The following is a 23540-nucleotide window of genomic DNA, read 5'->3' on the forward strand; positions in this document are numbered from 1 at the left end:
CTCTTGTAACGTCCGCCTGTGGAGTTTGTTTGGCATTTCCGTAACGCACTCTCGCCAGCTAAACGATCCCGTGACGAAACGCACTGCTCTTCGTTGGATCTCCTCTATCAGTCCTACCTGACAGGAATCCCAAATAGATGAACAATACTCAAGAATCGGGTGAACAAGTGCCTTGTAAGCCACTTCTTTCGTGGACGTGTTACCTTAAGATTCTTCCGATGAATCTGAGTGTAATATCTGTTTTTACCAGTATTTGCTTTATGTGGTCATTCCACTTAAGGTCATTCTGGATAGTTTCGCCTAGATATTTTATGGCAGGTGCTTTCTCCAGCTGTTTGTCATCAACGGTGTAGCTGTACAGTACTAGATTTCTTTTCCTATGTATGCGCAGTATGTTACATTTATTTACGTTTAGGGTCAACTCTGCAGGTTGTTCTGCAAATTCTTACCATCTTCTGGCGTTGCTACTTCGGTATAGACAACTGCATCATCTGCGAATAGCCTTAAAGAGCATCCGACACTTTCTACTAGATCATTTATTTTACTGTACACATTGTAAACAGCAGCGGTCCTATCACAATTCCCTGTGGTACTCTGAATATTATCTTTACATCCGTCGATTTTGTTCCGTTAGGAGCGACGTGTTGAGTTCTATCTACAAGAAAGTCTTGACTCTAATCGCAAGTCTGCTCCAGTAGTCTGTTAGCTCGCATTTTATTTCATTAAACGGCAATGCAGGACGAGCTTTTGAACAGCACTTTCCAAGGCACCCCAGATATCCTCAATAATGTTCATGTCTGGGAAATTTGGTGGCCAGTGGAAGTGTTAAAACTGGGAAGAGTGTTCCTGGAGCCACTCAATAGCAATTCTGGACGTTTAGGGTGTCGCACTGTCCTGCTGGATTTGCCCAAGTCCGTCGGAATGCACAATGGACATGAATGGATGCAGGTGATCAGACAGCATGCTTACGTACGTGTCACTTATCAGAGTCGTATCTAGACGTATCAGGAGTCGCATATCACTCCAATTGCACATGCTCCACACCATTACAGGGCCTTCACCAGCAGGAACAGTCCCCTGCTTACATGCAGGGTCCATGGATTTATGAGGTTGTCTCCATACCCGTACACGTCCATGCTCTCAATACAATTTTAAACGGGACTCGCGCGACCAGGCAACATGTTTCCAGTCATCAACAGTCCAATGTCAGTGCTGACGGGTCCAGGTGAGGCGTAAAGGTTTGTGTCGTGCAGTCATCAGAGGACACACCAGTGGTCCTTAGTCTCCGAAAACCTATTTCGATTATGTTTCGTTGAACCGTTCTTACGCTGAAACTTGTTGATGGCCGAGCATTGAAACCGGCAACAATTTGTGGAAGGGTTGCACTTCTGTCACATTGAACGATTCTCTTCAGTCTTCATAGTCCTCTTGCAGGATCTTTTTCCGGCCACAGCGACATCGGAAACTTGAAGATTTACCGTATTCCTGATATTCACGGCACACTTCTGAAATGGTCGTGCGGGAAAATCCCCACTTCATTGCTACCTCGAAGATGCTGTATGCCATCCCTCGTGCGCCGACTATAACACCACGTTCCAACTCACTTAAATTGTGATAGCCTGCCATTGTAGCAGCAGTAACCGATTGGCGGTGGCCGTTGCACCTGTCAAACGGCATGTACCCCCGTCCCCTCCCACCATCCCCGTTCTCCAGTTCCATTCAGAAATGGTACATGGGATGAAAAACTTTCGGAATTTTATGGGCAAGTCTCTGTGCGATGCAACCCTTTTCTGGGACGTCTCTCACAGAAGTTGTTTGAGCATCTCTGCGACAGTCTCTTAGAGCTAAAAAAAAACTTGTGACGAGTCGTCCAGTTCTTATTTGAATAGCCTTTATACATTCAAACATTCCTATTTAGAAAGGATGCCAGGTAGCCAAACAATACGCAAGAATTAGTCGAACGGAGGTTATTTTAAGCGTTTCTCGCACGTGAATGACACTTACTTATGGTTCTAGCAATGCATCCGAATGTCACATCTTATACAGGAAGTAAACGATATCTGTATACAGTGTAGGAAAGTGGTGAAAGTGACGTCGAGACGAAAAAATTGATTTAGAACACTTGTGGTGTACCAATTTGGGAAACAAACTCTAATTGACCTACAAAAGTGCAATTAGCATGAAAATACTTTGTGACTGGACGTACTTTAAAAACGTTTCTAATGTCTTGACCACACTTCTATTATTTCCAAACGCATCTCACGCGTTTCGACATTCCGTCATTTCTAAAGACAATATTATGTCAATTATTTAAAATTGTCCATTAGATGGTTTGTATCACGTCAATATCCCCAATATAGGGACAAGTTCATATAGCTGACATAACACACTGCCTTTGAAAATGGCAGAATGTCGAAACATGTAAGGTATTTTCAGAAATAATAAAAGAGTGGTCAAGAGATATGAGAAGTTATTCTTCCGCATATAAAATGTAAAACTTAAGTGTGAGTCACTTTTGTCTCAAGATATTGTGAATTTTAATAGCATTAAATTAACAATTAAGTAGTGTTATTTGTCTTGATTTCTTGATACAAAACTACTTTGCTTGTAAGGGTTAGAGTTATACCGAATTGTAAACTTAATTAGTTTTTACCTAACGTTTAAAAATGTCTTTTTTCATTACCTTCACGAGAAGTTTATATATAATGTGAACAAAATGGCCGACAAGCCGCAGGCGGAGGACAACGATACGATATTGAAAACCTCCCGCGGCGCGCTTGCGCGGTTACTTAGACGGCTTTTGTAGGCTAATATGAGGTTGTTTACCAGCTTATAGCCCAAAATAATTGATCTGGCGGACAGTGTGCGCAGCAATCTACACTTATTTGCTGGTGATTATGAAGTTTACGGGAAGATGTCATCGTTAAGTGACTGTACGAGGACAAAAGCGGACTTCGACAAAATTTCTAGTTGATGTGATTGAGGCGTACCGCCGTAGAACGATCCTGCCTTGGAGGCGGTTAAGTGGGAGATGTGTCTCAGAACTGGATAGTGACAGATGGTCACGCGAGGCTGGACGTGCACGTAGTTTATATATCAGCCGATAGAGGAGAATATTGGATAGGGGGACTGTGATTTTAGTTTCGATTGTGCCCACTAGAGTGCACTAAAGTAACAGAATGTTTTTCATAAACTGTTCTAGAACACCATAAACTTGCTAACGTGAGTGAAAGGGATTATAAGTGACTGTGTTAAGACTAGCACGGGCTTGGCAGTGATACTTGTTCACCTAGGTTTCAGAATATATTAATTGAGGACAAAATTTCCAACCTTTTTTAGTGTTTCTCCCGAAACGTAGATTAGTGACTTAAATTGCAGCCTGGTTCACGTCGAAGTACATTAGGTTTCACTTGGCTTTCCTACTGATGATCTGCTGAGACAATGTTCACAGGTAGGTGTAGGTCCGTCGTAAAGGGACGGAAAGAACTGCGCCGCCGCATGATGAATGGCAGCTAGCCCTAAATTTAGACTAATGTAAGTTAACGTAGATGAGTCGGAAAAATGAGGGGATAATGTTCGAGTATGGCATTAGTAGTGGTTGCTTGACTCTGTTACGTCGTTTAGAGATGTGGGCGCAACGTTGCAAAGCGGTATGTAATGGAACGAACATGTGAAGTTTGTGGTAGGGATGGTCAATGGTCGGCTTCGGTTGTATTGGGAGAATTTTGAGAGAGTGTGTTTCATCTGTAAAGGAGACGGCATATAGGACTCTAGTGCGACCTGTTCCTCAGTACTGAAAGAGTGTTTGGTATCGGCACCAAGTCGGATTACAGGAAGACATCGAGACAAGTCGGAGGCGGGCTCAAATCGGAATCTCTGCATAAAAGGCGAAGTTCTTTTCGAGAAAGACTACTGACAAACTTTAGAGTACCGGCATTTGAAGTTGACGCAGAACGATTCTACTTCCGCCAACGTACATTTAGCGTAAGGACCACGAATATAAGATAAAAGATATTACGGCTGATACGAAGGCATATAGACATTCGTGTTTCCCTCGCTGTATTTTCGAGTGGAACACGAAGGTAAATGACTAGTTGTGTTACAGGATACTCTCTGCCACGCCCCGTAAGGTGACTTGCGGAGCATGTATGTAGATGCAGAAGTATACAAATCAAATTCCTCAACTTCCCTTACATCAATGTGGTACGTTGCAACTAGCTTTCTTTTACAGCTCGTATCATTTCATTCTCTGGGTAGAGCAAACTGTTCAAGTAATGTTACATGTAGGGTCAGGGACGTTTCAATCAAATACTAGAGGAGATGGTAGTGGGTATCTCAGTTTGGAATATCATCCAATACTGTTTCTCGGCGAGTGAAAGTCCTGCGCCAGAAGGTAATGGAAGTGACACACATAGAAACATCGCGCCATTTCGTCAGACTCACTAAGCGGGAAAATCAGTAGCGCCGTAAGCCTATTAGCCCAATTGGGAACATATCAGAGGCGATTTGCAGTTCCGGTATTCGTCTTACAACCAAGGGAAACCTCTGGAAAAGGTTCCTCGGAACTGAGAATGGGAGCTACCGGGTGGTTATAATTAATGTGAAGCAATCGCAGAGGTCCAGTGTGTGCCGTAATTAACGTATGACAGCAAAATCTGGTAGATATTCTAATGCGTTAATGCGGAACTCCTTTACGCTTGGAGAAAAAGCCAGTTCCATTTTAGGGCTCGAGACGCAAATCTGGCTCTGTGAACGCAAGAACGACGTATAGAAATGAAGTATCATCCATCCCTTTAAGCCGTCAGATACATCCCATTAAGCCGTCAGATACAGTAACCGTACTTAATTTTTAAAAAAAGTATAGAAATATTTCCACATACAATAGATTATGAGCAGGACCTGTGCAGAAACGGTGAAGCCAATAAGACAGGCATGATATTGACATTAATGTTAACTGAAGCTTACACAATTTGTTCAATATGAGCGCCGAATACGTCGACGGGATACTAAGCAGCTTGAGATTTGCATCTGGAGGCCAAAATTGGAACTAATTTTTTTCCTGCATAAATCGATTCCGCAGTAACACATTAGGATGTCTACTAAATTTTGCTGCCTTACGATAATTACAGCCTACACTGGAGCTCTGCAAGCAACTGCATTTTCATTATAACCACCCGCTATTTTTAATTTTATTCTGCGACACTATGTACCATACGAAAAAAGGAAAGAACCTAGTGTATTTGTTTAGTAGTATTCTTGTTCGAAATGTGCAGTGCACCCATCTCGTTACCTTTCACAAGCAAAGCATCTGACTTGACCACGCCTAAATTTTAGCGGTAATCCCGTCTTAAACCGTTGTAGGCATTTCTGTATACATTATTAATATCCCCTGCCGTCAGAATGACATTTTCACTCTGCAGCGGAGTGTGCGCTGGTATGAAAATTCCTGACAGATTAAAACTGTGTGCCGGCCCGAGTCACGAACTCCACACTTTTGCCTCTCAAGGGCAAGTGCTTTACAGACTAACCGAGAGAGCACTTGCCCACAACAGGCTAAGATCCGATGTTCGGGTCTCTGTCCGCTACATACTTTTAATCAGCTGGGAAGTTCCATCCCCCGCAGTATTTTTTATTGTGTTTGTATGCGAATGTCAGTCCCAGAAGCTACTGTAGGGCTTTTGATAAAGTTTTCAGTAATATACAAACCTATACACGACGCAGGTTTGTGTCTATAATTTATAAAATATTCGTCCAGGTTGGCTGAACTACGATGAATTAAACGTTCTCCGGCGCGTTTTACACTTTGTATGTGGAAGCTAATTTCAGCAACTACATTAAGGATTTTGGCACGATTTTCACTAATGAATAGGTTGACTGACGTGGAGGGTTTGTGTGTACAAGTTCTTACCGGTACGCCAGTGATACACATCAAAAAAAATTTTGCGTCACCTCGGTTCCCTGAACTACTGAAGATACACGTTGAGTGTGGATATTGTATCACAGACACAGTCCCTTTGACTGTTCAGAGATGTCACTAAACCCGCCCAAATATGTAAACAACCATGCATGAGCAGCGTCTATTAGACGGAGTAGGTCCGACAGCCGATCAGTTCCCGTCATTCCACCAGGAAGGAGGTACACTACTCGTGTTGTCTGTAGTTCAACCATGCTGTGTTGTTGGTTGGCTCTGAGTACTATGGGACTCAACTGCTGAGGTCATTAGTACCCTAGAACTTAGAACTAGTTAAACCTAACTAACCTAAGGACATCACAAACATCCATGCCCGAGGCAGGATTCGAACCTGCGACCGTAGCGGTCTTTCAACCATGCATAGACGGTTGTAACGGAACTGAAATGATGGTGGGCTGACAGTAATTTGGAGCCCGCGCGTCGGAAACGGGCGCGCTGGTGTGAGACTGCCAGGGAGTGCACCCTGATGCCATCTATTGGCGAAACTGGGAATTAGCGCTGCCTCTCAGACAATGCACTAAGCTCTCGGAGTCAAATGTATTCTTTTTCTTGGTAATTATAAGCTATTACTGTATGATTTAATGTTATAAAGCGCTAGTAGTAAATTATTATGACTGGTATGAACTCCAGGGTAATAAATATAAATATTCTTAAATACTAAATGATTTCGGTGAAAAGGTGGTAGGGGAACGCCCCCACTCTTGGTGATACGAGCATAGCTAGAGGTAGCTGGAGACACAGGGACTGAACAAGGGAATGGCCTGGAGAGTGTTGACGTGATCGGACGTGCGTAACTGTGCTCACGCAAAAGTGATTGTGCAACAGCGAAGAGGCGAACATCGTCGCCGTTTGTGGAGTAGAACGCGATGAATGGTTGTCGAAGCCGTCTCTATGCCGCTGGGGCTGATTGTAAGAGTTCCTGCGCCCAGATTTTATGGCGGACGTGCAGTAGCTTATACGAGTGCTACAGCTCGTAGTTCCAGCCGCCGTTAAGGGCATGAGGCGTGAAGAGCTGCGTTAGCCACAGGCATCTCACCACCAGCACCGACACGTCTACCCAAGGCAAGACTGCTTGAAATTGTTAAGTCGAACTTTGTATACATGTAAAAGGAGAATACCAGTTCTCTTTTGTGCAAGTGCAGAGGACAGAATATAGTAATGAGTAAAATTACGACGCATGTTGTTCATTGTAAAGTGTAGTAACCTGAAACATGGTGTAGTGAAATCAGACTGAGGCCACCATCGCCTCTTTCATTTACAATTCTTTTGGTTGTAGAATACTTTAGCGTTTAAGAATGTTGAAAAGAGCAATGGTCACACCAGAATGAGTCGCCTATTTATAGTTACTTAAATTTTTCTGAGTAACCTTTCAAGTAAAGTCACTTAACTAATTCTATATCAATTGTCCAAAGAGTACTATCCAAAATCATTAAATAACTTGAAGGATAGAATTTTGTTAACCTAAGTTGCATAAATTGTCTTGGTGGTAATTACCAAGCCAACTCACAGAAATTGAGAGAGTATTTGCTTTGTAGAATCACCTAGAATGATCAGAAAGAGTAATATTCAGAATTAAGTTTAAATTCAACTCAAGCCGTTTCACTTTGAAACGAGCCAAAAAATTGATTTATTCTCTTGCTCCTTCAGAGCTGGCGACCGTAGTTATAAGTATTTTCAGGAGGATTCGACGGTAAGTCTGCTGCTCTCGTCGTGCTGATAGGATTATCCACTGCTGCTAGCAGTGGTGATTGGATACATAAGCTCACTACCAAGTCAAGTGGGTCAGGTAGGCAGTGTTACCGTGTGAACTGTAGGGCACTGTAGGCCGTGGATCGAACCCGTTCAATCATCACAGCTCTTTGGGAAATAGTGCGGTTAGGAGTGTACTAATCCAATAGGTAAATACTGGCGAGTAACGGTCAAAAATGTATACGCAAGTGAATTTAGCAAGGCCCATGTAGCACCTAGTTAATGTGGTGTAATGGCGAGGGTAGGAGTGGAGTAAAAGTGAGCTGAGCTTGTGGCAGCTGTGCTGTCTTCAAAGATTAATAACGTGAATTCACTACTACCTCTTACCATTAGGGCTGAGCTATTTACGGTTAAAATACGTAGCAGTAAGCGCAAAGGCGTGACAGCTACAAGTCCGTATTGGCTTTATACATACGGAAGTAGGAAGCGGGTCATTCCGTCAGTGGAGGGGTTAAAACAACTGAGTCAGTTGAGGACATACCCCATTTACTGATGGAAAGATTCGGCGGTTCGGTCGCACGGTCAATACTGCGGTTCGATCGCGTCCACATTATTACGTTCTGCCAGGAAGGTTTCTCAACAAGGGAAGTGTCCAGGAGTCTCGGAGTGAACCAAACCGATGTTGTTCGGACATGGAGGAGACAGAGAGACAGGTTTCAGACAGATTACATAACGGTAAGACATAGATTTAGGAACCATGTTTTAAATTGTAGGACATTCCCAGGGGGAGATTTGGACTCTGACCACAATTTATTGGTTATGAACTGTAGATTAAAACTGAAGAAACTGCAGAAAGGTGGGCATTTGAGGAAATGGGAACTGGATAAACTGACAGAACTATAGGTTGTAGACAATTTCATTGAGAGCATAAGGGAACGATTGACAGGAATGAGACAAAGAAATAAAGTACACTAAGAATTGGTAGCTTCGAGGGATGAAATAGTGAAGGCAGCAGAGGATCAAGTAGGTAAAAAGACGAGGGCTAGTAGAAATCCTTGGGTAACACAAGAAACATTGAATTTAATTGATGAAAGGAGAAAATATAAAAATGTAGTAAATGAAGCAGGCGAAAAGGAATACAAACGTCTCAAAAATGAGATCCACAGGAAGTGCAAAATGGTTAAGCACGGATTACTAGAAGACAAATGTAAGGATGTAGAGGCATATCTCACTAGGGGTATGATAGGTACTGCCTACAGGAAAATTAAAGAGACCTTTGGAGAAAAGAGAGCCACTTGTATGAATATCAAGAGCTCAGATGGAAACTCAGTTCTAAGCAAAGAAGGGAAAGCAGAAAGGTGGAAGGAGTATATAGAGGGTCTATACAAGGGCGATGTACTTGAGGACAATATTATGGAAATGGAAGAGGATGTAGATGAAGATGAAATGGATGATATGATACTGCGTGAATAGTTTGACAGAGCACTGAAAGACCTAAGCCAAAACAAGGCCCCGGGAGTAGACAACATACCATTAGAACTACTGACAGCCTTGGAAGAGCCAGTCCTGACAAAACTCTACCATCTGGTGAGCAAGATGTATGAAACAGGCGAAATACCCTCAGACTTCAAGAAGAATATAATAATTCCAATCCCAAAGAAAGCAGGTGTTGACAGATGTGAAAACTACCGAACTATTAGTTTAATAAGTCACAGCTGCAAAATACTAAAACGAATTCTTTACAGACGAGTGGAAAAACTGGTAGAAGCCGACCTCGGGGAAGATCAATTTGGATTCTCTAGAAATATTAGAACACATGAGGCAATACTGACCCTACCACTTATCTTAGAAGATGGATTAAGGGAAGGCAAACCTACGTTTCTAGCGTTTGTAGACTTAGAGAAAGCTTTCGACAATGTGGACTGAAATACTCTCTTTCAAATTCTAAAGGTGGCAGAGGTAAAACACAGGGAGCGAAGGCTATTTGCAATTTGTACAGAAACCAGATGGCAGTTATAAGAGTCGAGGGGCACGAAAGGGAAGCGTTGGTTGGGAAGGGAGTGAGGCAGGGTTGTAGCCTATATCCGATGTTATTCAATCTGCTTATTGAGCAAGCGGTAAAGGAAACAAAAGGAAAATTCGGAGTAGGTATTAAAATCCATGGAGAAGAAATAAAAACTTTGAGGTTCACCGATGACATTGCAATTCTGTCAGAGACAGCAAAAGACTTGGAAGAGCAGTTGAACGGAATGGACAGTGTCTTGAAAGGAGGATATAAGATGAACATCAACAAGAGTAAAACGAGGGTAATGGAATGTAGTCGAATTAAGTCGGGTGATGCTGAGGGAATTAGATTTGGAAATGAGATGCTTAAAGTAGTACATGAGTTTTGCCATTTGGGAAGCAAAATAGTGACGACGGTCGAAGTAGAGAGAATATAAAATGTAGACTGACAACGGCAAGGAAAACATTTGTGAAGAAGAGAAATTTGTTAACATCGAGTATAGATTTAAGTGTCAGGAAGTCTTTTGTGAAAGTATTTGTATGGAGTGCACCCCTGCATGGAAGTGGAACATGAACTATAGATAGTTTGGACAAGAAGAGAATAGAAGCTTTCGAAATGTGGTGCTATAGAAGAATGCTGAAGATTAGACGGGTAGATCACATAACTAAAGAGGAGGCATTGAATAGAATTGGGGAGAAGAGGAGTTTGTGGCACAACTTGACTAGAAGAAGGGATCGGTTGGTAGGACATGTTCTGAGGCATCAAGGGATCACCAATTTAGTATTGGAGGGCAGCGTGGAGGGTAAAAATCGTAGAGGGAGACCAAGAGATGAATACACTAAACTGATTCAGAAGGATGTAGGTTGCAGTAGGTACTGGGAGATGAAGAAGCTTGCACAGGATAGAGTAGCATGGAGAGCTGCATCAAGCTAGTCTCAGGACTGAAGACCACAACAACAACAATAACAACATTACGATAGTCATTGTATCAGACACATTAAAATATTATTCACCAGTTAATCAAACATATGTGTATTCCTGTTAGGTAACGTCATGCTACTGTAGTACATTCACAGTAATTAGACAGTCAAAACATCCCTCCAACTAATTTAAATCCTAAGGAATGAACCTAAAGACATCTAGGCGTATTTACGTATCCATGGGTCCATCCACACTTCCATGGAGCATAAAATCAGGTAAGAGACGTGCCTCTCCTGTTGCACGTCCCAAGTCTCTCAAGGCTCCTCTCACAATGAGCTCTTGGCTTTTAGTTTCTAGCAGGCTGACGTTCCTTTGCCTCCAACTGCTCAATTCCGAAATAAATCAATGGGCGGCTGCCAAATCCCCCACCACAACCAGGCCTCATTTCCTTAGATTAAAACTATATTATATATATTAATTTTTCACGAGAGGTACGTCTCCCTACATTAAACATGTGTGTTTGTCCTTTTTTACTCGTAATTATTAAATTAGAACCCTCTTTGTGCTTCTAACTCTTATATAACTGGCGATTTCGCGCTAGGGACTGTTCCCACAGCTCCTTCAGCTGTGATTCGGTGCTACTTGCTTAACGCTCTTCTGATATCTTGAACAGAGTCTTTATTTCATGTCTGGAAATATAAAATAAATTACCTCCTCGTTCGATACGAGAAATAAACTTACCAAATCCTGATGACAATTGTACTAAGGTAGACTCCATTATAGACTACAATATACAATGGCTTAAAAGAAAATGCTAAAAAAAAATTATAGCTGGAAGTTAGTTTGATGTACAAGAATGTCGGAAGATTGTTCGATTGTGTGTGAATTCATAAGGGACCAAACTGCTGTAGTCATCGGTCCCTAGACTTGCACACTACTTAAACTAACTTATGCTAAGAACAACGCACACACACACGCTCGAGAGAGGACTCGAACCTCCTGCGGGCGGGACCGCGAAATCCGTGACATGGTGCTTCAAACCACGCGGCGTGTCCGCGCGCCAATATCGGAAGAAGAAAAACTATACAATAAAAGTGGAACTTCAGTGGCTGATGCTAAAAAATGTGCTTTGTAATTATGATTCCTTACAACGTGGAGCAACTGAATAACAAGCTGCCTATATAAACAAATTTCTGAGATAATCTTATGAATGTAAGTTCTGATGGCCTTAATGCAATCAATTGTTGCAAATTAATCTGGAGGATTTATGCGTGAAATTTAAAATCACACTACTGAGTTGAAAGGACGTTATATTAACCAAGCAAAAAGTACGTTATCCTCGATGAAATACCTGTAAGAATACTGTTCCTTTGCTAAAATTCGAAACGACAAGTGAGTAGGTTTTGCACAGCGTTTTCACTAAAGAACCCTTATAGATCAGAACGTTCTGATACGCTTTGAAGACATCTAATGCAAGTGATAGGTGCAGAAAATCGGTGTTGCTTTTACAGAGTTATTTTTGCCACAGAAGGATCTATTTTATTGTCATCTATTACAGACTGGTTTTCCGTATCCGCTTAAATGGTGATTTTTGATGATACCGATATAAAGCGGTGTAGAACTTTTAGCGTTTTCTACTTCTGCTTGTTCAGGGTAATATATATTTTTATCTCAATGCTGTCTTCACATGTCACTCAAGATCATTTTTTTGCTTATATACACTCCTGGAAATTGAAATAAGAACACCGTGAATTCATTGTCCCAGGAAGGGGAAACTTTATTGACACATTCCTGGGGTCAGATACATCACATGATCACACTGACAGAACCACAGGCACATAGACACAGGCAACAGAGCATGCACAATGTCGGCACTAGTACAGTTATATCCACCTTTCACAGCAATGCAGGCTGCTATTCTCCCATGGAGACGATCGTAGAGATGCTGGATGTAGTCCTGTGGAACGGCTTGCCATGCCATTTCCACCTGGCGCCTCAGTTGGACCAGCGTTCGTGCTGGACGTGCAGATCGCGTGAGACGACGCTTCATCCAGTCCCAAACATGCGCAATGGGGGACAGATCCGGAGATCTTGCTGGCCAGGGTAGTTGACTTACACCTTCTAGAGCACGTTGGGTGGCACGAGATACATGCGGACGTGCATTGTCCTGTTGGAACAGCAAGTTCCCTTGCCGGTCTAGGAATGGTAGAACGATGGGTTCGATGACGGTTTGGATGTACCGTGCACTATTCAGTGTCCCCTCGACGATCACCAGTGGTGTACGGCCAGTGTAGGAGATCGCTCCCCACACCATGATGCCGGGTGTTGGCCCTGTGTGCCTCGGTCGTATGCAGTCCTGATTGTGGCGCTCACCTGCACGGCGCCAAACACGCATACGACCATCATTGGCACCAAGGCAGAAGCGACTCTCATCGCTGAAGACGACACGTCTCCATTCGTCCCTCCATTCACGCCTGTCGCGACACCACTGGAGGCGGGCTGCACGATGTTGGGGGGTGAGCGGAAGACGGCCTAACGGTGTGCGGGACCGTAGCCCAGCTTCATGGAGACGGTTGCGAATGGTCCTCGCCGATACCCCAGGAGCAACAGTGTCCCTAATTTGCTGGGAAGTGGCAGTGCGGTCCCCTACGGCACTGCGTAGGATCCTACGGTCTTGGCGTGCATCCGTGCGTCGCTGCGGTCCGGTCCCAGGTCGACGGGCACGTGCACCTTCCGCCGACCACTGGCGACAACATCGATGTACTGTGGAGACCTCACGCCCCACGTGTTGAGCAATTCGGCGGTACGTCCACCCGGCCTCCCGCATGCCCACTATACGCCCTCGCTCAAAGTCCGTCAACTGCACATACGGTTCACGTCCACGCTGTCGCGGCATGCTACCAGTGTTAAAGACTGCGATGGAGCTCCGTATGCCACGGCAAACTGGCTGACACTGACGGCGGCGGTGCACAAATGCTGCGCAGCTAGCGCCATTCGACGGCCAACACCGCGGTTCCTGGTGTGTCCGCTGTGCCGTGCGTGTGATCATTGCTTGTACAGCCCTCTCGCAGTGTCCGGAGCAAGTATGGTGGGTCTGACACACCGGTGTCAATGTGTTCTTTTTTCCATTTCCAGGAGTGTATGGTATATAGCTTTTAATCACATACGGCTGAATGGTACCCAACGTGATCATATAAGGTAGAGATCCGTTCCATTCCCTTTAACGGCGCTGTTTTTCTGTGATTTTCCTACACCACAACATGCAAATACCAAATGGTTCTTTCAACGTGGATTGAGGGAAAGACAATATCGAAAGGTTTATAACTTGAAGTGAGGTGTGGCACATATTCATTAAAAAGTAAGAGAGCAATTTATCACGAAATCAAATTTTTTTGGTACTGATATATTACCAAATCAAAGTCTGTGAACTTATTAATCTTTACGGATCACGTTATTACTTCCGTATTGCCTTATAACAATAATTTCACAATAGCGGTTTCGGTATTTTATTGCGATCTTCAGATGTGATTAACCCACTAACAATTTCGTCATTATATATTGTAATTTAAGTTATGGACTTTGAACATAATAAAATAATATAAAATACGTCAATCAATAATGGATCACGTCGACACATAGTAGAAGAGAATTCGCCCCTTGATGTTCAAAGCATATGACTTGAATTTCTACTGTATATATCGCGACGAAGCTGTTAGTGGATTAATTGCCACATCTGAAGATGGAAACAAATTGAAAAAACTGGTAATGTGAAATAATGGTTGAGGGGCGATCTTGACTAATAAATAAACGAAATCAAGAAGTAAAGAAACTAATGTGTGTGGGAAGAAATCTCTAAGAACAAGAGACACGGCTAAGGCATCTGGGAATAGGCAACTAGGTAAAGGAAGGTGTTGTAGGAAAGTCAGGATCTACTGGTTATATGATTAAAAAAAAGTCCGTTTGTGAGCCTATTTTATTGTGTCTACGAGTGTACTTCTTCCGGTTGAGTGCCAGCTTCGAGAGATGACAAAACCGTTAACGTTGATGCTAAAAGCAAGATAGAACTTGTGTTCGTACTGCATACGTTTTATGAATCGTATGCGAGCGGATAAAAACTGAAGACGCAGAATGAATGGAACGCACAGTTTAGTAAGCGCAGCTTAAGTCGATTACCCATATAGTTTTAGCAGTTACGTTGTTTATTTTTGTTCTCTGAATGTCGTTCGGCGTCAGTCTGAAATCAATTTTAATATATATTACATTATTCGTCAGTTGATAAAAGGTACTACAATGCGACTGTGGATAGTTAATAACCTAGGAAATACAATCGTTATTCCTACATATTACTTTTTTTATTATCCAATATACTAATAAAATGAATACATACAAATAATTAGCTAATGTTTCTTACTTCTGTTACAGTTGAAAGCCTTCTACGTTGACCTCCTCGTCCCCCTGGAAACTAACCTCGAAAAGGACACCAAAGTCGTACAGGTGAGTGAAATGAACACTTTTTTCATATTTATGGTCTAGTTCTAATCAGGACCAGAAAATTAAACATTTCAAAGGTATGAGTGTGTATTACTTAATGGAACTATATTGGTGACGGTTGGGACTAGTATAAGGAACAGAGCTTCCGGTTTCTCTCTCTGACGGACTGTTTTCTCCGCATTTTCTGTGAGTATGGATCATGAAAAGTGAGTCACAAGTCTGGGGAAACTTTTCTGGGAGAAAGCCAATTATAAAACGATTTTTTGTGTCTCATGCACAATTTTTTTCTTAAAGTAGAAAACAACTTCCAGCAAACTTTTGACAAGAGCAGATGTTTTCCAGTATTACAGACTATCTCAGAGTATGAATTGCTTCGATTTGTATAGACTAGTGTGTGAGTGACACCTGAGGGATGGGAATCGATTTTGGCCTTCGTTAACGAACTATTTCAGCACTCGCCTGCGGATTATTACGCAAATAAATTTGGAAAAAATGAAAAAAAAGCTACAGTGTGCATTTAAATTTCCCACCACATACACTAATAGTGGAAAAAGCCTTTCTTTTAGGAATGTTCTGTAGTATACTTTCTGTCTGTTCAAACAGTATGGTCACACAGTCGCGAGATATTTAGTCAGTTGTTTGTGGAGTTTTAATGACGATTCAGTTTTCTTATTATTTAAGACTCTTTCTTTCCACTTCTGCTTTCATTATGTCCGCCCATGGCAGTTGAGTGGTCAGCGCGAATGAATGTCATGTCTGACGACCCGGGTTCGATTCCCGGCTGGGTCGGAGATTTTCTCCACTCAGGGATTGAGTGTTGTGTTATCCTTATCATCACCATTTCATCCCCAACGACACGCAAGTCGCCGAAGTGGCGTCAACTCGAAAGACCTGCACCAGGAGAGCGTTCTACCCGACAGGGGGCCCTAGCCACACGGCATTTCCATTTACTTTCATTATTAGCTTAGCTGCGTTAGTCAGAAATGTAACTGACCTATCTTGAAGTATGAAGTAGTAGCCTTCCAGGACTTTATTCAATACATTCATAAACTATCCACGTACAGGTAAAGTTCTGGCAGTTTCTTGATACAGTATGTTTCTGATTTCCTACCTATACATGTTCCACCCGAATCTTTCCCCCATTTCTAATTTTAGCCTATAGCAGTAAATGAGTTTTTGTAGGTTCGGTACCTTGAATCTGAATGAAAACGCAGAAGATAGTCGTTGTATTTTGAAATTTGTTCACAAAACGTGATGTATGCATATTAAGTTGTCAAACAGGATTTGTAATGTTAGTCTTTCGGCTAAGTAGACCAGGACAAAACTGATGTTCCCACGCTGCCCGGTGAATGAGGATGCAAACGCAGCTTAATTTTTAACAATTAAACACGCTGACCACACTGGAAACATCTGATCCTGTTTTTATTTGTTGGTTTCGAAATGTATTTCCTATTACGAAAAAAGGTATAAATCTGTGGAAATTCTACATCTACATATTTACTTCGAAATCATTCGCAAGCACTGTTCAGTACACGACGAGGGGTATGTATGACCAGTATTATCAAGTTTCTTTCTTATCCCAACACGTGTTAAACTACAATAAATTACTGTTTGTATAGTTCTGTATGTGGCCTAATCTGTCTTCATTCTCATCATCTCTAAGCGAGAGATCCGATGGAACCAGCATATTTGTCGAACAGTCTTTCTCGGAAACAGGCTCTCTAAATTTACCAAATATTCTTTCATGTGAACTTCGCTGTCTCTCTTCTAAAGGTTCTTATTGTTATCCCCCGAGAATTCCTGTTATACTATCGTACGAGCTACTGCACAGTTACTCGATACGCTGAACTATATTCTAGAATCGATTTTCTCACGGTCGGGGTAAAAAAAATGTACAAAGATTCTCCGTATTATCCTATCTTTCGGAAATTTAGGTGCTGTTTTGGAACAACTCAGTCATTGGACGTCTTCAGCTCCAGTGAAATGTCGTCCTTCGCAAAACACTTTTGGTGCTCAGGGCCACGTGAAATGCTTTCCTGGTCTGTGGGTTGCTGACCAGTGTTCTGTAGCAACTCATCTTAGCTTTCCTTTAGCTCCTTGCTGAATTACCTTCCTTGTACACATCCGTACAGTGGGACGCGACTCGGAGTTTAGCTGGTTCGGATCCTGGTGGCGGATGAAATGTTCACTGCCGGTATTTGGAAAGCAAGCAGAGAAGAGAAGGTGGCGTAAAGTTTCTGATCACCAGTCTTTGCGCCAATGTCCTGGATTAAATACAAAACCCATCCGCAACGTCTCACGAAATGAAGGCATCTGACACTTTTGTGACGTTAAGCTCGACGGTTGCTAATCGAGACGAGTGGGTTATGAGGCGTTACTGTGTTTCATCCTCTACTTCTCATCGTCATAAAACACAAACATAACATGACACGCATCCATTACGCTTACCAAGTTTCTAGAAGCACGCATAAGACACAGCTCTCATACATCCACAAGGAAAGGGGCCAAAGTGCGCGGAGAAAGAACACCCCTTCCGACAGGCGGCTTAACGCTCCCCGTGGTTCATGCCAGCCAACGACGTCGTAAAACATTTACAGTCAACACAAATGAGTTTTCCGTCGGTGCTTCCCTAAATATTATAGTACTGTTAAATAGAGAACACTTCCTAATGCTCTGCAAAGTTATGTTTATTTGGTCACTCTCGGCTTTCGGCTTATTAGGCCATCTTCAGGTGACAACTGAATATCGCAAACACAGATAAAGTTACGTGCGATATATACAGTTATTGTTTATACAGAACATACAAATATGAATGTAAAGCGTTTACATAAGAAATATTTACATATTCTGACACATAGAAGTAGTTACATTAACGAAAAAAGGGAATCAAAGTTTTTTAATGTGGAAATACACTTAACAACAGATGAAAAATAGCGTTGAAATTAGAATTTTAACAAAAGCTTAATTTAACACAGCGGAGAAAGGAAACTGACTATTGCCATTTGATATGAAGCTGGCATTCAGTGACATAAGTTTGTTGATTTCCAGTAGTATAATCTATTTGCTTTTCTTAACAACTTAAAACTTTATAAGCTACGTCATATGAGTGATTTGTTAAAAGATGATCAGCAATCCTTCTTTCTTAATCTCCAGCTTGTCTCATGTTCATCGAATTTATCTACCACAACTCTGCCTGACTAGCCAATATAGACTTTTCCAGTGTTTGCACTTGATTTGTTACGCACTACATCGGGCCAAGGGAGCCAGTTCGTCTTTATTATTGAATAAAAATTTAGATTCGCTGTTGGTATTACAAATTCAGGTTTTTAGTTACGAGACTTTAATTTTTTTACGAAAATAAATAACATTTTGACAATATATGTTTATAGTCCGGAACCACGACTACAACATTTAAACGCTCAACAAAAGAAAATTCAGTTTACAATGGAGTTGGGAGATTCTTTTATAAGTTTATTGAACCTTGAAATAGATATTAGCACTTGTTTAGCATTTACAGAAAAACAATAGCTAAAGATACGCTAATCCCTGCAGCCACAAACAAGCAGCTTTCCATTCGATGATGCATCGCCTCGCATCTGTTCCATTGTCTAAATCTGGCTTTCGTATAGAACTACACACCGTCAAACATATAGTTTCCAGTAACGACTATACCTCTGCCCAGTACCAAAGTGTGTAGTGAAGAAAGGTCTGGATTATTAAAGCGCAAAATGACACCTCCAACATTTATTAACTGAACACGTAGAGCTTTTTAATATATTTTTTAAAAGAAACAAAGCGTATATGCCAAGGAAGAGAGTAAAACAACTTACATAAGCACAGTAATACAAAAAGTAGCTCTGGTAACTACTTAGGCAAGGGCACATCTACAAGGTACAAGTCGTTAGTACTTAAGTTCCATGCTGGCTACTCTGTTACGGGCTAGAGGCCTATTTGAAAGTGACTCATGTCATCTGAAAAATAAAATGTTATGCCACTGGCCAATTGTTGTCCAACTAACTCGCGCCTGTGGCTGTCAGACTCCTTCCAGCCCGCCGTACATAAGAAGGTTACAAAACGGCCCCAATTGGAAGTTAAACTCTTCAAAATGCATTAACAATCCACAAACCATACCCCGTTAAATAATTAATACTTACTCGAGAAGATACCTTAAAACAAAACCCACTCAGACCATGGTACAAAATTTTACAAACATGTTAGTAACATACGTTAAAGTAACGCCATATTAGATTACTATTGCACGATACTTGCTTTCCGCAAAGCCTTGGAGGCATCCTAAACTTGAAAATGGCACCTCTGTCTTTTATGAAAGACGCCTACGACCGTTTTTACGAGAAAACATCACTACACAAAACTTCTGCTCAGTGGTTCGCTTGAAGTTGAAGTTTTCAATAACTTGATTGAAATGCTGACGGAAATATGGCGTTTCTGTGTGAAAACATGTTAAGAATTCTATATAAGACAACATTTATATCCTAAAAACATGTGAATATTACTCACTTTACTTAATAATTCGATTCTATGGAATGCTGGCCCATCATAAGTAATACGAAATTAAAATAGCAATTTTATCCAACCTATCTCTCCTAACTAAGATTATAGGAGCCATCACGCAGAGCGTCTATACTCACCAGAGTCTCAGAAGGGAATGCCTAACCGTCTCCCCTCGTCCGGCGTCCACACACGGTGGCCAGAAGAGCTCAGAGAGTCAGCACAGGTGCTATTTGCCAACCTAACGGGGCCTGATAACGCGCGAGGAACTTACGTCTCTGTGGTCAAGTGCAGCCGCACTCTGCTTCATACCACGGTTGGCTAAACTGCATCAACACATTCATAGACCCCACAGCAGGCAGCCCATGCATACATCAACAGACGACCGCATTCACACTTGCAGACAATACTAAGAATGATAATTTTAGTAATTAACTATACTAAACACAATTTCGAATAATGAATCGAAATTGATCTTCCCTGAGTGTCAGAGGGACACTCAGGTGTGTTGTGTCAAGCCGTGTACCGGCTCACATGGAGCCATCACACCATCATGGGGAGGCCCAGTTATATTCTAAAGCCCTAAGAAAACCTTGGTAGATATAAAATAACTTACAAGACCGAGTTGCTAACCATTACAAGATACTTCTTAAAATATAATGCATAAAAATTTACATCACACCCTCAAGTCATCACTGTGGCCCAGAATATTAAATCAGCTTAACACGTAAAGGACCAGTGTAATATTTGTGTCAAGTTACCACTCGTTAGAGCTGGCTCGTTGAACATTAACGCCTAACACCCAAAGAGGTAACAACTTCACAAACACAAGCCACTGTGCCTAGTTAGCTATGTCAGAAACAGCCACAACCAAATCAGAGGGCCGCGCGGAATGGCCGCACGATCAGAGGCACCATGTCACGGATTTTGCGACCCCTCCCGCCGGATGTTCGAGTCCTCCATCGGGCAGGAGTGTGTGTTGTTCTTAACATAAATTAGTTTAAGTTATTTTATATAGTGTGTACGTCTAGGGACCGATGACCTCAGCAGTTTGGTCCCTTAGGAATTAACACGCACACACACACACACACACATACACACACACACACACAGACACACACACACACACACACACACACACACACACACACACACACACACACACACACCATAGGCGCCGCCTGAGAGCTCTGAACGAGATTACATGCTTAAATCCAACCACACGAGTTAGCAAACGAAACCTCAGACAGCCAGTATGAAATACACAATCTAGTAACGGGAATACTCTCGTAGATAGTCTAGATTAAAGAAACTTCTTGGCAGATTAAAACTGTGTGCCAGACCGAGACTCGAACTCGGGATTCGCAGGAGAGCTTCTGTAAAGTTTGGAAGGTAGGAGACGAGATACTGGCAGAAGTGAAGCTGTGAGGACGGGGCGTGAGTCGTGCTTCGGTAGTTCAGTTGGTAGAGCACTTGCCCGCGAAAGGCAAAGGTCCCGAGTGCGAGTCTCGGTCGGGCACACAGTTTTAATCTGCCAGAAAGTTTCATATCAGCGCACACTCCGCTGCAAAGTGAAAATCTCATTCTAGATTAAAGAAGCCTCTTTAGGCAACAGAAGAAATGTACCTTCTTGTATGTCATATTCCTTAGAATGCCTAACCATATCCATTCAAGTAACATTTTGCCCTCCTGTATGTTCAGTTGTACTTTTATAACACTCCGAAGTATCGTAGATAATTGCCATTCATGTAGTGCTGGGCGGTAATGCGGATTCCGGTACAGTTACACGCCTTACGACGTGCTGCAGTAAAACTGGCCAACATTCCTACAACTACCACGGCACACTTCCCGCAGCTCCACCCTGTAACGGCAACCATATGTTACAAGTACTGCAGGTACCTTCTAGGTCGCAGGCCCACAACAAACTGGCCACGTTGGCCATTTCCGGCACTCTTCACGGCAACCGCTTACAGGTTTCGCCACCGCACGGAGCGGAACATCCCCATGACAACTAACAAATATCGCCAAGTAATGCAACCCTGATTAACACATTACAAAGAAGAAAATATGTACATTTGCACTGCTTCTGTACGCTGGGCAACAGAAACCAGCCGTTAGGTGCAAAAACTGTTGCATCATTCTCTGTGGCCAAGAATCTAACTTCTTTTGAGGAGTTTATGGGTCAGATGTGTCTAAGCACTATGGGACTTAACATCTGACGTCATCAGTCCCCTAGACTTAGAACTACTTAAACCTAAGTAACCTAAGGACATCACGCACATCCATGGCCGAGTCAGGATTCTAAGCTGCGACCGTAGCAGGCGCGCGATTACGGACTGAAGCGCCTAGGACCGCTCGGCCACAACGGCCAGCCTGAGAGCTCGGAACCAGTTTACATACTTAAATGCAACTATACAAGTTAGGAAACGAACCCTCAGACAGCCAGTATGAAATACACAATCAATTAACGGGAATACTCTCGTAGACAGTCTAGATTAAACAAACCTCTTTAGGTAACAGAAGGACTGTACCGTTTGTATGTCATATTCCTTGGAATGCCTAACCATACCCATTCACGTAATTTTTCCCCTTCCTGAATGTTCAGTTGTACTTGTATAATACTCCTAGGTATCGTCGATAATTACAAGTCATGCAGTGCTGGGTGATAATCCGGATTTCGCTACAATTACACACCATACAGCATGCTGCAGAAAAAGTGCCCAACATCCCTACCGCTACCACAACACACTTCTCGTAGCTCTGCCAGCAAACGGCAGCCGGCAGGTTACAAGTACTGCTGGTACCTTCTAGGTGGTAGGCTCATAACAAGCTGTCCACCCAGGCCACTTCCGGTACTCTTCATGGCAACCGCTTACAGGTTTCACCACCGCACGAAGCGGAAGATCCTCATGACAACTAACATGTGTCGTCAAGTGATGCAGCCCTGATTAACATACTACAAAAAAGAAAATGCGTACATTTACACTGTTTCTGTGCGCTTTGCAACAGAAACCAGTCGTCAGCTACAAAAACTGTTGCATCATCCTCTGTGGCCAAGAGCCTAACTTCTCTTGAGGAGTTTATGGTTCAAATGGCTCTAAGCACTTTGACTTAACATCTGAGGTCATCAGTCGCCTAGACCTAGAACTACTTAAACCTAACTAACCTAAGGACATCATGCACATCCGTGGCCCAGGCAGGATTCGAAACTGCGACCGCAGCAAGAGCGCGGTTCCGGACTGAAGCGCCTAGAACCGCTCGGCCACAGGGGCCGGCCTTGAGGAGTTTACAACAGACCCTTGCACAGTTACTTCTTGCGAAGCTCGAACGTATTTCAAAGACGGAATCGATAAGGTCGGTGTAGGTGGCGCTCGCTCCCGGGAGGGAGCGTCCACTCTGTCGGACTGTCGCCCCCTGCTGAGACAGGTAATGGACGCTGAGCGCCGCGCTTAAGAGGCCGTTGTTTGCGCCGCCCCTGCTGGCTGCAGCGTGGCTGATCCTCTGGCCAGCTGCGCCTCCCACGCCGCTTACCGGCGGCCCGCCAGCTGCTTGGCCCGCCTCGGCGCCCCACGCAGGTTGTGACACCTGCTGTCGCCGGGAGGGGCGCCGTCCTCCGTCCACTTCTTTGTGTGCGTATCCTGCTGCCTGCGGGCCGAGACAAAGCCGAAAATCGCATTTGCGAAATGGTGCGCGCCCACCGGGAGATATCCATTTTGTTCTCCATTGGCTGCTTTCATCTCCATTCCTCACAGGCACCGCCATTCTCTAGCCCTTCTGTAGTTTTCCCCGCTTCTCCAGACAAGAGAGCAGGAATGTCTTCTGAGAGAGGATAGCGAACCGCGCAATTCGCCAACGTCAGGCCCGAATTGAAGATATCGACTGTAAAGTATGGTTAAGGGGCAGGGCGACGAGAAACAGTTACTATACGTAGAGCATAGTGCGTTGACAGTTCCG

The 23540-nt window shown here is 43.1% G+C and overlaps 1 protein-coding gene across 1 annotated transcript in view; it reads left to right on the forward strand.

The window, feature by feature from the left end:
- The window catches only part of LOC124589405 (brain-specific angiogenesis inhibitor 1-associated protein 2), a 618821-nt gene that overhangs the window by 474705 nt on the left and 120576 nt on the right, over positions 1-23540 (forward strand). The window contains exon 5 of the mRNA XM_047131551.1: positions 15009-15080. Coding sequence (XP_046987507.1) covers positions 15009-15080 — 72 coding nt within the window. The remainder of the gene's footprint in view (positions 1-15008; positions 15081-23540) is intronic.

The sequence above is a fragment of the Schistocerca americana genome, chromosome 2 (assembly GCF_021461395.2).
Source record: "Schistocerca americana isolate TAMUIC-IGC-003095 chromosome 2, iqSchAmer2.1, whole genome shotgun sequence".
NCBI classification, from domain to species: domain Eukaryota; kingdom Metazoa; phylum Arthropoda; class Insecta; order Orthoptera; family Acrididae; genus Schistocerca; species Schistocerca americana.